The sequence below is a fragment of the Liolophura sinensis genome, chromosome 5 (genome assembly GCF_032854445.1).
Source record: "Liolophura sinensis isolate JHLJ2023 chromosome 5, CUHK_Ljap_v2, whole genome shotgun sequence".
Taxonomy (NCBI): Eukaryota; Metazoa; Mollusca; class Polyplacophora; order Chitonida; family Chitonidae; genus Liolophura; species Liolophura sinensis.
The window spans coordinates 13,189,425-13,204,663 of NC_088299.1; the positions used below are offsets into that span (position 1 = coordinate 13,189,425).

Below are 15,239 nucleotides of genomic sequence, written 5' to 3' on the forward strand. Positions count from 1 at the left end.
AATGCATCAGCTTTGTTTCATAAATATGGCCTTCGTCAGAAATAACATTTCCATTAAGAAGCCTACGAATACGTGGTGTAAAGTACCTACCTCTGGATCACATACACATATTCATCAAACTCCTGTCGTTAAATCAGTATATTTATAATTATTTTGTAATTAAGATGCGGCAGTTCATCGAGAAGATGTTGCAGTCTTACACGCATATGCTGAAGTCAGGAAATGTGACACCAACGGAGGAAATCAAGTTTTATATGGGAATACAAAAAATACCACATACATTTTATTAGGCCTGTAAGCCAACGTTTACCAAGACACAAAGCTCTTATAAACTGGTTTTTCTTCGCGGCACCTTGAGCATCATACGCTATAGGGCTCTGCACACATACGGCTTCATATATATGCTTGACTTGTAAAATCTGGACACTTAAGGTAAGAGTGATTGGTGAACTAATCATCACGAATTTTCACCATAGAACATTTTGCTCTTTCCGTAGACAAGAACACTTAGTCATTGAAATTTTAAAAATCTGCAGAGATTAAAATTCACCGTGCGGATACATTAGATTAACATTAGATGAGTATGTAAAATATTCTTCACGAATAGCCCTCTGGCCTATGCGTTTGTAGGTTGAGATCACGAAAAGCCATAAGAATGGACTCCTCAGAGTTTCGCAAACGCGGCAAAGAAATGGTGGATTATATCGCTAACTATCTCGAGACCATCACCAGGAGGAAAGTTACACCGGAAGTCGAACCTGGGTACTTAAGGGGCTTACTTCCGACACGGGCTCCAAGGAAAGGAGAAGATTTTGAGGATATTATGAATGATGTTGAAAAAGCCATAATGCCTGGGGTAAGTTGTTAAAGCGGTCTGTTGATGTTGATATTCCTACTGTTTCCTACTGTTTTTTTCCTACCCGCTTGCACAAAGAGATCGCAGCTATAATCGATTGTAAGTTCTACAACTGAGTTTACCATTGAGTAAAGGTGGTCGTCGTACATGGAAAATAACTTTTTCTTGCCTCTTTGAGACAATCATTCTGTAAACCGGGTGCAAATCGACTAACTAGGCAAATATTTGAACTTAACCATAATTTTGAGGCAATTGTACATATATATACATACAACAGGATAAACCATTTTGTAATTTCCATTATAAATTACGATTATCGTAGCTTACAATCCCTTCGTGCAAGACGGTGTCGATTGGAAGTTAGGGCTACGATCGTGGTCTTAGTGATTTACAATCAGTTTACATGTAGGCTGAAGATCCCTTTGTGCCAGCAGCCCCAATGCCATTGACCACAGACGCTATCATTTCTACTGGTACCAGTTGTTTGGTCATGGGTTTCCCCAGGCTTTGCCAGCAGCGTGAGGATGGTCGTTGGCTTGCCCGGGCTCTGAGCGGTTTCCCCCCTTCGACCATAATGCTGGTCACTTTCCAATAAATGAAATATTCTTGAATATGGGGTTAAATAACAGTCAAATAAATAAATATTACATCTTTAGAATCCAGGGTCCGGTGTTCAAGTGTGTGTTCAGAGTTAAATCTGATATTTACTTTAAACTGTATGCCTTTAATTTCAGTGACCATAGTCTGTTTTTTCACCTTGTCACCTATATTGATCTGTCCGTAAAATCACTTATACTTACCACAAAAGTTCGTTACTGACACGGAACACCTTAAGCTGTACACACCCATAAGTTGGACGTCCATGTTACTGCAAGGAAACTGTAGTTATATTACTTTATTCGGTTCATAATGTTATACTCAATAAGCTTACTTTCGAGGTGAAGATTTTACTCGGGTAACGTAATATTTATTTAAAAACAAGTCGAATGCTGACTGTAGGCCACGCTAGACGTGAGTTCACAGGCGCCTCTGGAATTTTCAAGACTCCCACACTTCCGTTTTCTCAGGGCCTTCACTCCATAAATTATTCTGTTAAATTCAACAGAAAGTCTGAGTCAGGCTAGAATGTATAATGTTATCATAATACAATATTGTGCAGCATTCAACATAATATTGTATTAGTCTAATAGAATGGTCATGTTGAATTAAGAGAATATGTGTGTTATATTTAGCAGAATACATTCTAGAATTACTCAGATAAGACTTTCTGTTCAATTTAACAGATTAATTTTTTGAGTGTTGGTGGTAGTGAGCGGTCGACAGTGCTCTCTCGTGTAGTCAGACATGAAGTTCTCAAGAGATCATCTACATTCATCCACTATGACATATGTCTCCTGTGGAAAAGATGGCCTGTATAACTGCCGAAAGCTCTGCGGTTCCTGCCGCCATGCATCTCCCGTTTCCTCTGCCAACTCCGGTTTCCTCCACCAATATTTTACTGACCGCCATTGTACAATTAAGTGAAACATTCTTGATGGTGTTAAACAATAAACAAGAAAATAATATTCTTGTAAATTTAAACATTTGTAATATATTAAGGTTGGACCTGATGATACAATGCACACCTCTGGCTTAGGTTTCAATGCACATACGCGAGGCCACACCAGCGCTTCGCAATGACGCAGGAGCCTCTCACCAGTGCGGTCGCTGTTAGTTCAGCTCATACTGTCTTCCTTTCCGGCTGTAAGTGGGAAGGCCTTCCAGCAAACTTCGGATGGTCGCTGGTTTCCACCTGGCCACCGCCACCGTATAAATGAAAGATTTTTGAATACGTCGTAATACATCAATCAAATGAATAAATACGCTAATCATTTAGTCCTCAGCTACATTGCAAAATGTTCGTTTACATACGTATGTTCTGTTGTTCATTTCTCGGTGATCAGAAATATAACATCATTCTAAAAACAAAAAAGTTTTATTTCTGTAATGTGTGGTATCGTATACGGTATGTATTGTAGGTGACCCACTGGCAGCACCCTCATTTCCACGCTTACTTCCCTGCCGGTAACTCTTTCCCGTCCATCCTGGGGGACATGCTCTCTGACGCTATAGGCTGTGTGGGATTCTCCTGGGTAAGACACATTTGTAATCAGAAGGGTAACTTAAGTAACTCGGGTCCAAGCCGGGTTGATCATTGTTATTTGTAATACCTGAAAACCACGTGTCCACTTTGCCCATGCGCAAATCGCCATCTGGTAACATCAGGCTACAGCTTTCGCCTGAAGTACTTCGGGAAAGATTCCCCATTTGTATCAAATTCAGTTATGACTTTGAATAATTTGCAATACAAAGTCACTTATGCACCACATAAAAGTAACGTTTTAAGTGATATCAAATTGTTGTATTTATGAATTAGTATCTTATGCCTCATTTGTATCGGAAGAAAATTGTGAATAATATTTTTTAAATACTCATGGATTTCTATCTTTGATGTACCGCTGGGAATTTAATTTGAACTGGTGGTCCCACGTCCTCAAAGTGTTCACAAAGATAACGGTATTACTAAAGGAACAGCTTTTCAAGGTCTAGTATCAGCAGTTGCCTCGTCAAACACATGCCCTGATTACCGGTTGCGGTGCATCAAGTGTGCGATTTGTGAGCTTGGTCAAGGATTATCACAATATTTTACAGCTTTGCAAATCACTACAGTTCTCATTAATGTGGCTTTCATTTGAAGATTTATTCTTGGATAGTGCTAAGCAACGTGGTCGCTTTAACACCTCAAAATAAAATAGCTGATCTATTTATAGCTCTCTAAGGCCATTTTCGCCTCGGCCCAAAACGGCACCTCGAAGCTTAATGGAATTTAACGTCATTAATGGTGTTGACATGAAAGCATTTTAATGACGAAAAGAGGATCTGCAGAGATTACATCTCCTGACATTAAACCAACAGCTTATTCATCCGATGATCTGGTAATCAGTCCGTTTCCGGTGTTTCTCCAATTTTAAACACCCTCCAATTGAATCCGCCTTTTGTAAGGGACTTTTGCGGCTGACTGTGCACAAATCGATCGTGTCCACTATAAAACTGCATGGAGTAAACGTCCCTCTTAGACATCGTTGAATAATGCCGCAAACCAGCAGTCGAGTACGCTTGACCAAAATATCCTTCGTTTGTTCACCTCTTAGACTAAATTGAATGCCACATGCTATATATCGAACCTGGCGTCTGTGGCCAGACAACTAGGCCTGTGTAGAGGAGAGTGTAAAGCCATGTGTTGTATACATTTAAGAAGTTGGAAATATTGCATGAAGATTTCTTAAATCATTTTTTGTGCCTGAAGTAATATAACACAAAACACGATGTATAAAGAAACTCAAAAAAAAAAACATATTAAACATGCACTAAACGATGAGAGGTGCAATTGTCTTCTTGTAACGTCAATAACTTACCCGCAATGTTACCGCTTCTACTTCTTGCCCATTCACAGCAAATCAAATTAAATTAGCATATTTTATAACTCTTTTCTGGCAATATTATTGAGTAAAGATTCAGTGTTAGATATATAAACTTTGGTAAAAGGATAAAAACACATTTGAAGTTAGAAACCGTTATCAAATCTTTAAAGCTGAAAAGCGTCGTTAATTTTTTTAAAAGTAGCATTTACTCCAATAAATCAATCAGACAAAATAAACTGTTGACGATTTCACATTGCTTCCCTTCAGGCTGCAAGTCCAGCTTGTACTGAATTAGAGACCTTAGTACTGGATTGGGTTGGTAAGTAAAACATGTTATATATTAATTTATCTATTTATTTCGTCGGTGTTTAATGCTGAATTTTCACTTTTTCGACGCCGATCAGGTTTTTGGTTGACGAATGCAGAGTGTCCGTTAGTAAACAACCGGCTTTGGTCAGGTACCTGACAAACTTCTTAACATCAAGCCGTAGCTAAATTACCGAGAGCTGTATTCGAGCTTGCGACCCCATTAGCCAGAGGCTGATCGGTTGCGGCTATAAGAGCGGCGGTGGTTATCCCCGTCTTTCTCCAGTTTCCACCCGTAAATGTAAAATGACTACCGTTATTTAATTGAATGAACAATTATAGAGCCAGTAAACGCCAAACAAATAATCCGTATCAAATCAAGAACAGACAACCAGTAATTCTGTCATAATTGTCTTTTGGGTTTCTTTTTTAAAATTTTAGGGCAGTATTTTAACTCTGAATAACCCACCGCTCTTTGATACAACTGCACGTGTAAAGTCAGTTCTCATCAAAGTCCTGAACAGAAAAATCTTATCCTACTTAAATTGCAAAGACACAAAAGTAATTCAGTGTATTTTACTGGGGAAACTAGGTGCCGATTTATCATGCTTTTTCATAATTGTTGTTTTTTTTTTCTTTCTTTCTTTTTATTTTTTGTCTTTTTAGGTAAAATGATTGGTTTGCCAAGTGTTTTCCTACACGAGGACGGAATGGGTGGGGGTGTTATCCAGGTAGCGAATTGCAATAGTATATTTGTTCATAATTGGTGTATTTCTTCATTTAACTTATCAATTTATTTGTTTCTTAACCTTCTTTTACCATGGTTATATGTATTATGAATTGCATGGCTTCTATATTCATGATGTTTCTATTTCAACTTTGTGTTTTAAAATGAGAGTAAATTATTGTATCGAAATGTGTACAACTTTATTTTAAGTGTTGAATGAACTGTTGACTTAGATAGAATATCGTTTGTTACAACCACATTTGTAATAACGCTCCCAAAATGCAACATGTCCTTTGGTCCAAATTTGCATTAAATACCATGATACATCACCACATGACAGAGAGTTGGATCATACTCTCTGCATTTTTCTCCAAATTTCCAAATGCAACTTTCTGATTACCAAATCTACAATTTGTATTTTGTAATGAACTCTTTTATTCTTAAAAATTTCAGTCAAATACCATCATACATCATCTCTTGTCTCCAAATTTCAGAATTTTGACAAAATGCAACGTTTCGACTTGGGTGATCAGAGCGTTGCATTGTGTAATAAATACGGAATTTTTTAGAAAATACATGCGCTAAAGGTTTGACATATGTCATATGTTTTCTGAATCCATTCGGTGCCATGAGATGATGTGTGAGTTGGTCGCTATATTAAACAAAATGAATGGTTTTAATATTTTCTTGTGTCCTTGCGATGTGCCCCTAATATTAGACTTTCCTGAAAGTGTTTTTTTAAGCCCTGTTTCTGTGTTTATAGGGCTCAGCGAGCGAATGCGTCCTGGTGGCCTTGTTGGCTGCCCGACATTCAGCCATCCGACAGCTGAAGAACCGTTTCCCATTTGTCGAGGACGGCATGCTGTTAGCCAAACTCGTTGCCTATTCATCCAAACTGGTAAGTCACATCTAGATTTTAACCAGAACTCCAGCTTGTAGACTTCAGTTTTCAATTTATATAATCGGTGTTCTACGCTGTAATGAAGAAACAATCACTTGTATGGATGCGGTCATGTCAGTAAGTGTAGAAACCCGAGGATCAAAAACCACCCTGCGCCAGATACAAATCTCATGACTTAAGGCCAAACTTATATTACCCCACTAAAGGGGTCATTGTATCCTTCTGCAAAGTTCTTTTCTCGTGGTTTCATCGCTTATTTAGTTGTATTTATTTATTAATTTATTTATTTATTTATTTATTTATTTATTTATTTATTTATTTATTTCGCGTTTTACGCCTAACTCAACAATGATTCACTTATACGACGGCGGCCAGTATCATGGTAGGATTAAAACGAGCACAGAGGCCAGTAGTTCTCTGAATATTGACTGGTTGATTAATTGATACCTAACTGAATATGTCACTTGTACGAGGTAGCCATTCACGTTACTCGTGGGATTATTTGCTTTGTGTAAAGCATTTGTAATTGTTCTATTCTTATTCCGGGACCGGTAGGTCCAGGATCAATCCTTGGTCGAGTCACACCTAAGACTTTAAAAGAGGAAGTTGTAACTTCCTCGCTTGGCGTTCAGCATGAAGGGGACAGTGCAACGACTGGTTGACCCGTATCAGTATAATGGCTCGGGCGGGGCGACTTACTTGCCTTCGGTAAGTCGTCTCAGTGATGCAGCACTAAATAAAAGAGCGGTGGAAATCCGTCCTGCAACAAGGAGGCACATTACACGTGCATGCACCCTAATGATTCCTTCGTCGTCATATGACTGAAAAATTGTTGAGTACGACGTTAAACCCCAAGCACTCACTCACTCACTCTATTCTTATTCTTATACCAGGCCCATTCGTGTGTAGAGAAGGCAGGTATGATTGGCTTTGTCAAGATGAGACAACTCGACGTGGACGATAACTACGCCCTTAGAGGTCACGTGCTTGAGAGAGCCATCGAGGTGAGAATCTTGGCGTGTGTCAGTTGTTGTTTTACGTAAACATCTGTCACATTGTAGAATATATTAACGTGAGTGAGGTTAGGCTGCGGCTCGCAGTTAGCGGTCAGCGCTACAAGGGGACAAGTCATTTTTACTATAAACTATATATTAGGTTATATCTCCATTAATACTGCACCTACAGACATCATATTTGGTACAATAATAAAACTTAATGCGGGCTACCACATGATGCCAATAATTCCCGATTCTTACACCAATTCTTTTGAATTTATTTTTAAATTTTTAATTTCTTTTTAAAATAAATATCTATCTTCTTTGAAACATCCCACAAATGTATGCTATTCATAAATTTATGAAGTACGACGTTAAAACCCTGGAATACATACACGCATACATAAATGTACACACCTGTATAACTGAATAACATGGTAATAATAGGGAAGGGGGGAGCTTCCGTTGCCGAAAGGCTTAGCACGCCAGCGCGGTGCAATGACCTAGAGACCTCCCAATAATGCAGTCGGTGTGAGTTCAAGTTCAGCTCGTGCTGACTTCCTCTCCGATTGTTCGTAGGAAGGTTTGCCAGCAACCAGTAGATGGTTGTGGATTTCCTCCAGGGCTCTGCCCGGTTTCCTCCCACCATAATGCTGGCCGCCGTCGTATAAGTGTAATATTCCTGAGTGGGAGTAAAACACCCATCAAATAAATAAGCAAAATTGTAACATATGCGTTATCAGTGTGTGTGTATTGTCTTTGTAACAGGAGGACAGACGGCTTGGACTGATACCTTTCTTTGTAAGTTTTATTTATTTAATTCTCCCTCAGTCAAGTACGGAGTACTCCTTCACTATGATCATTCACCGGCATTTTCCGTCAATATAACTTATGTCAAAGAATTAAATATCTGGTATTTTACCTTTGACGTTGTTTGACGGTTATTTCGTTCTTTGGAAATTTGACTTTGGATGTTGTTTTTCTGATTGACGGCCCAGTTAGCTGAACCATGATTTGGGTATTTACTCTTAGAACATCACGAGAAACTCAGAAAGTTAAACACTGGGGAAAAAACCAATGAGATGTCATTAAATACCACAGGTTTAAAATTATTTTATAATGTTTACTTTGCATCAAAACTTCTGAAATATGATTTATATCTTTAACCCTGCAGGTGTGTGGAACTATAGGGACAACTGCTTGCTGTTCCTTTGATAATGTCAAGGAGCTGGGAGAAGTGTGCGCCAAAGAGAACGTCTGGTTCCATGTCGACGCCGCTTACGCCGGAAATGCTTTGATCTGCCCAGAATTCCAGCACCTACTGACTGGAATCGAGGTGTGTGCTCTTTGACTGTTCTCACTCTCGGCAAAGTTTTTATACGTTGTATAAAGTTGCCTCCGGTGCGTGTCAGTCTTGATTGCAGAAACGGTTTACAAGCTGGTTAAGTTTTATCTTAATGTCGAGGGCTAACAAACAAACTCGTACTTTGTTTCAAAATCCAAATCAACTCAGTCAAACATTTATTTTTGTAACAGTGCCTGTAACTGCTCTGTCTATGCTTTAGCTTACATGCTTTATTTTCTTAGCTAAAACCAATAGTGTGTTGACTGCTTCGGCAGCGCGCAAGGACGTCATCAAAATCTGCAACTACAATCTTTGGTCAGGATACGGCTTTATCTGGTTGTAACTGCCAACCAGAAGAACTCTCTAAGCTTGAAGGGGTAATAATTCAACTCATTAGAATGGAATTTTTTACATCTTGCCGATTTTATCTTCAGAAAGCTGACTCCTTCAATTTCAACCCTAACAAGTGGATGCTGGTGAACTTTGACTGTTCACTCATGTGGTAAGTTTCCAGGCTTGACGAGTGACGAGTTTGTAATGCCAGGTTTACATATATACAAGGCCGTGCTGCGATACCAGTATGCTATATACTTTATTGATCGTTACTACGTATTTTTGGCAGTTTTCAATTGCGTTTTTAGGTATTTCTCATTATTCAGGGTTAAGGATCGTGTATTTTATACGTTTTTTTCTGTATTCCGTGTTAAATGTTATGTAGGCCAATATTTCACATGTTGGATCTTTATTCAGGATAAAAGTGTTGTTTTATACGTTATTTTCTGAATTCGTAGTTTAAGATTATGAATTTTTATACTGTTTTTTCCTATTCAGAATAAGAGATCTTGTTTTTATTTTGTACCTATTTGTTATTCAGGGTTGAGGATCATTCATTTTACAAGCCTTTTATCATTTTGGCTTCCTCTCCGGTCGTACGTAGGAAGGTCAGCCAGCAACCTGCGGATGGTCGTGATTTTCCCCGGGCTGTGCCCGGTTTTCTCCCACCATAATGCTGGCAGCCGTCGTATAAGTGAAATATTCTTGAGTACGGCGTAACAAATCAAATAAATAAATTATATAAATACAGGCATTTTATTTAATTCAGGGTTATGTAACTCTCCATATTCATTTTTTATTCAGAGTGAGGGATTATGTATTGCGCACAAATTTGTTGTATTTCACTCGTACTTGTTTCTTTTATTCAGGGTTAACGATCAGCTGTTTCATGTATTTTACACATACATGTTTCTTTTTCCGGGGTTAAGAATCTTGTATTTTATTCGTATTTGTGTTTTTATTGATTGTTAAGAATGATGTATTTTGTACCCATTTATTTGATTATTCAGGGTATAGGATCATTTATTTCACACGTTTTTTCGTGTCTTTATTCAGGCTTTAGGGTCATATATTTCACACGTACTTGTTTCTTTATTTAGTGTTAAGGGGCATGCACTTCACACATATTTGTTTATTTATTCAGCATTGGGGTCATATATTTTACACATACTTGTTTCTTTATTTAGCTACTTGTATATTTATTCAGTTTTTTTAGGATAAAAAGGTTAAGAATAAAGTGTTTCACACGTACTTGTTTCTTTATCGAGTGTTAAGGTCATGTATTTCACGCGTATTTGTGTCTCTATTCAGTGTTAAAGGAAAAGACCTCTAAAACAGAAGTAGGCATCTTTTAACAGACCACTTAAAATTAGGCATAAATATACTTTCATTTATTTTTTTAGATTTTTGTTAAGAGAGTTAAAGGCGTTCAAACGTTTGAATTCTAAGATGGACTTTATGGAGCATACTATCAGAGGTTAGGAACTGATAGGGCTGACGTCACAGAAAGTTTTTCCAACTCTAATCACGCCACTGAATGTTGGAATAGATCTCTTTACCCATGAGTAAATTATTACTGAAATAATATTCTTAAAAATTCCTTCCTTCTGGTGAACATCAAGAAAAAAAGGTGATGTGACTTCAGAGTTCCTAGATGTCGTCAGTGTGGCTCATAAAACCCACCATAGAATTCAAATATTTGAATGTCTGTTACACGTATTTGTTTCTTCATTTGAGGTTATTAAGGATAACGTATTTTATATGTAGGGCCTACTTGTTTCGCTATTCAGAACTAGGATCATGTTTTTACACGCACTTCTTTCTTTATTCAGTTTTAAGGTTCGTGTATTTCACACGTCCTTGTTTCTTTATTTAGGGTTAAAGGTTATGTATTTATTTTTTCAGGTTTCAGAATAATGTATTTTAGACGTATTTTTGTCCTTATGCATGGTTAAGGATTATGCAGTGTACTAGTTTCTTCAATCGGGGTTAGAGATCTAGTATTTCACGTGTATTTGTGCCTTTATTCATGGTTAAGGATGATGTATTTTACACGTACTTGTGCCTTTATTCAGAGTGACGGATAGTGCATTTTATATGTATTTGTCCCTTTATTGATGTGATGGATCATGTATTTCACCCGTATTTATGTCTTTCAGGGTAACGGATCGCGAAGCACTTACTGGAGCATTGACCGTGGACCCCTTGTACCTTCAGCATCATCACGAAGGTACGTTACAAGGTAGCAGTGGTGGACGGCAAAATGGTTTAAAATCAAGGGAGGGTGGGAGAGACTGGCTTTTAGAAAACTCACAAAATCGCTTTATTTATTTATATTTTTGATTGACGTTTTACGGTGTACCCAAGAATATTTCACTTACACGACGGCAGCCAGCATTTTGGTGGGAGGAAACTGGGCAGATCCCGGGAGAAACCCAAGACCATCCGCAAACCTCGCAAGATTGTAGTGTACACATAATTGTAAGGGTGTTTAGCCCTTCAATATGCAAGTTGCCAACTTTCCGGACTACTCCGGGCCCGTTTTGTCTTCAAATGCTGTGGAGAGTTGGTTTCTGTGTAATATTTGTGATTATTCTTGAGCTGTGTCTGTTGAGATAGACAAAAAGTTAAATGAAAAGAAAGTTACCTTAGAGAAAGAGATATTCCGCATAAGCGTTTCAAAGCAACACTCGATATTGAAAAGACGATACACATGTAAAATGACTTATTTATTTATTTGATGAGTGTTTTACGCCGTGCTCAAGAATATTTCACTTATTCGACGGCGGCCTGCATTATGGTGGGAGGAAACCTTTGTACTGAACGTCTGAAGAATTTTCTCAGTATCCCCCCCCCCAAATAAAAAAAAAACATAGAAATGTTTCCTTTGGCGTAATCGGTGATCAACAACATAAATATATTTAATAAATCAATAGGATCTATGCATTTAAATTCATTTATTTTTCTTGAAAAAGTTGAAAAATAGGTAAATTTTTTCAGCTGTGTGTCCGATGACGATGACGATGATAAGGATGTGCACAATTATGATGTTTCCATTATTTATAGAATTTGAAACGAATTTTAAGTTTAACAAATTATTCATCCCGGTATGTCACATCACTTACGATACTGTGCATTTCTTGTTTTCAGATCAAGCTATAGACTACAGGGTAAGTGGCCTTTTGTCTTAGATTTCGTATTTAGCATTTGTTTAAAATTACTAACCAACATTCAAATGCACTTGTCTTACATTGGTATCCAATATTAATTCTTTTATTTATTTCATTGTCCTTTAACTCATCAGTTATATGGTGACTGTCCGTGGTTTAATCCGGATACGCTGGTTTCCTCGACTATTAAACCTGAATGCCTAAGCATAGCGTTAAACACCGTTCAGATAAATAAATGATTGCGTTTTGTGGTTTGCAGCATTATGGGATTCCGCTGAGCCGACGCTTCCGGTCGCTGAAGCTGTGGTTCGTTCTGAGGGCGTACGGAGTGGAGGGGCTGCAGAAATACATCCGCGAGGTGAGAACACATCACTTCCGCTTCCGTCTCTGCTTGTTTACAAGCGTAAACCCAAATTATAATATAAAGTAAGGGTATAACTGTCAATGATATCAGTAATCTAGTAGTTGTATTGTGACACTTTTTTTGACGGTAGTTAGCTCAGCTGGCTGGACCCTACTTGCTATAATGTAGCTGCCAGCGCTGGTCAGACTAGGCCCCTAATTCTGGAACGCGGATAATTTCACTAAAAGTAACAGCTCGGACCCTACCTTACATTAGGTATGCATTGATTCGTCGAGTTGACCAAAGTGTAGATGTGTCACAGTCAGCATTGCCTAACCATCTTTTTATAGTAATCCACCCGTTTAAACTTTTGAATCGAACTAGTCTAACAAAAGCCTGCCATATTTTGAGTTCGAACTACCACCAAGTCCGGGCATGGAACCCGCTGGCTATTCAGTTCAATGGATTACTGTTAATAGATGGATTACCGATGCTGGCTGTGACATATGAACACTTTGTACAATTCGGTGAATCAGTGCATACCAACTGTAATGTTGAGTTCGAACTGTGGAAGTAGGCATGACCGGCGCTGAGTGCTGCATCATCGTCATACGTCATCGTCATACGTCATCCAGCTAGCTGAGCCAGCTGGCAGTGGGCTGCTGTACGCACTTAGTCCTGACCGGCTTCCCCATCCAACACACCTTAGTGACGTGGTGTACTTGTAGGCCTACCAAAGAAGTTTTTGAATAAAGTGCTTAACACCGGTCATGTAAATCAATTTCAATTTCGGAGGCACAAATATTAGCTTATATCAAAACTTTAGTACAGTGAACCATAATTTTTTGTGATATTATAAGTCATAAAAAAGTGCCATATCGTGGTTTGCGATTTTTTAAAAATAATTATTACTATATTTTAGACATCTAAATGTAGGTAACAAAAATTTAAACCTTAAACTACACAACTGTGCCTGAAAACAGGAATAATTTCAAGCAGTTCTGTTCAGTCAGCAATATACCTATTGTTCTCCAGTCCGGTCACACCTTACAGTCTTCTATATAATCTTCCGTTTTGGTACACACATCATAGGAGAAGACAATAGCCCATATACTGGTTGGTTTGGCCTAAGTTCACGTCTGGGGTTTTCGGCATGACGTTCCAAAAAGAAAAAAAGAACTATAAATCTGACGACAATGCGATAAGAAGACATTTTTTGAGAACTGACCGAAATGAAGTTGAATCATCATAATCGAACTTCAAAATTTTCATTATTTTTATTATTTTTTCTTACTACGACGATTATTAGTAATAAATTATTATTATTATTATTATTATTACAGCATGTCCGCCTAGCAAAGCTATTTGAGAGCCTGGTGAGAAAGGACGACAGATTTGAAGTGATGGGTACTGTGACAATGGGATTGGTGTGCTTCAGACTAAAGGTTCGTTCACCTATGTTTCACTTTGGCAAGTTTTGTGTATTGTTTATAGCGTTTAAAATAAATAAATAAACAACTAGCTGTCCAACACGTCCCAATTTGGGGCAATATATTTGCAGGATCACGCTTTTTGTCTTACATTTACTTTATGATGCAGCCACCATCGTAAGAATCTCATATAAAAAAATATAAATATCCGTTTGCAGGCAACAATATAAATTCTTATCCTGTACGATAGAAAATATAGATCAGCCTTATATTGTATATTCACTGGAAAAAACTAATGTCAAACTTCGTCTCTCTCTTTAGGGTCACAATGTGCTCACACAAAGGCTTCTGCGCTCTATTAACGAGAATGGAAAGATACACATGGTCCCGGCCCTCATCAACGATCACTACGTCATCAGATTTGCGATCTGCGCTCAGAATGCCGCCGACGAAGACATAGATTTTGCCTGGGACGTCATCTCAACGTGTGCAGCTGGCGTTCTCTTCAGCAGGAATGACAGTAACAGAGAATCTGTAAAGTTGGATTCGGAGAACACGAGCGAGGAAGAAGACGAGGTCTTCTCGGACTTTGAAAATGACATCATCTTTGATAACCAGAGGAGCAATCTGTCCAGATCGAAACTTAGACGTAGTTTGTTTTTGAAGATGGTGTCCGATCCGAAATGCTACAACCCCAAAGTTCAGAAGTCACTCTCGATGGATTCGAAACGACGGTGCAGCGACTCGTCGAAATATGTATCCACCCCGGACTATTATTTCGGGTCTCCTATCTAACAGGGATGAATTAAACCTGAAGACCACGAAGATAACTCTCGCTATATCCAATAATAACGATCGTAGAACAGGTCGACCGCATAACCAGTGCAATACGAAACCACGTAAGCCAGTGGTATATAAATCTAGCATCAGCACCGAACCTATATAAACCGCAATACGCATTATATGTGATATATGTGTGTGTGTGTGTGTGTATGTTACGATGTTTATGAATGGGTACAATCAACATATCCTACAGTTTTGATCTTATACATGTTTTTACAAAGATATTTCTTTTTCTTTGAAATGTGATAATTTATAAACAATGCTATTTATTTACTTATTGATTTTGTAGACGCTTAATACTATTTCAAGTTTAAGAAGAGGGCTGGATAAAGAAGTGGAGGAAAACGATTGGAAGGAGGTAAAACCCTTGCCCTTTATCAGGTATCTGACTAATGTAATCGACCAGAACGAGATTCGAACGCTCGACCTTTAAGGGCTTAGCAACTATCGGTGGAAAACATTAGTCCCCTTGACTGGAGAGTGTCCAATTTAAATGAATGGATCAATTATTTAATGATAGTAAAGGTTG

The 15,239-nt window shown here is 38.2% G+C and overlaps 1 protein-coding gene across 1 annotated transcript; it reads left to right on the plus strand.

Moving 5' to 3' along the window:
• Window positions 1-643: 643 nt before the first annotated feature.
• Window positions 644-14,662, plus strand: LOC135465475 (aromatic-L-amino-acid decarboxylase-like). Its single transcript, XM_064742716.1, has 14 exons — window positions 644-856; window positions 2,875-2,988; window positions 4,585-4,636; window positions 5,290-5,354; window positions 6,114-6,248; window positions 7,145-7,255; window positions 8,015-8,047; window positions 8,421-8,582; window positions 9,026-9,093; window positions 11,084-11,154; window positions 12,075-12,094; window positions 12,354-12,452; window positions 13,781-13,882; window positions 14,189-14,662. Exons 1-14 carry the CDS (start codon window positions 656-658, stop codon window positions 14,660-14,662), a joined length of 1,707 nt encoding a protein of 568 aa, XP_064598786.1. The 5' UTR covers window positions 644-655.
• Window positions 14,663-15,239: the final 577 nt, after the last annotated feature.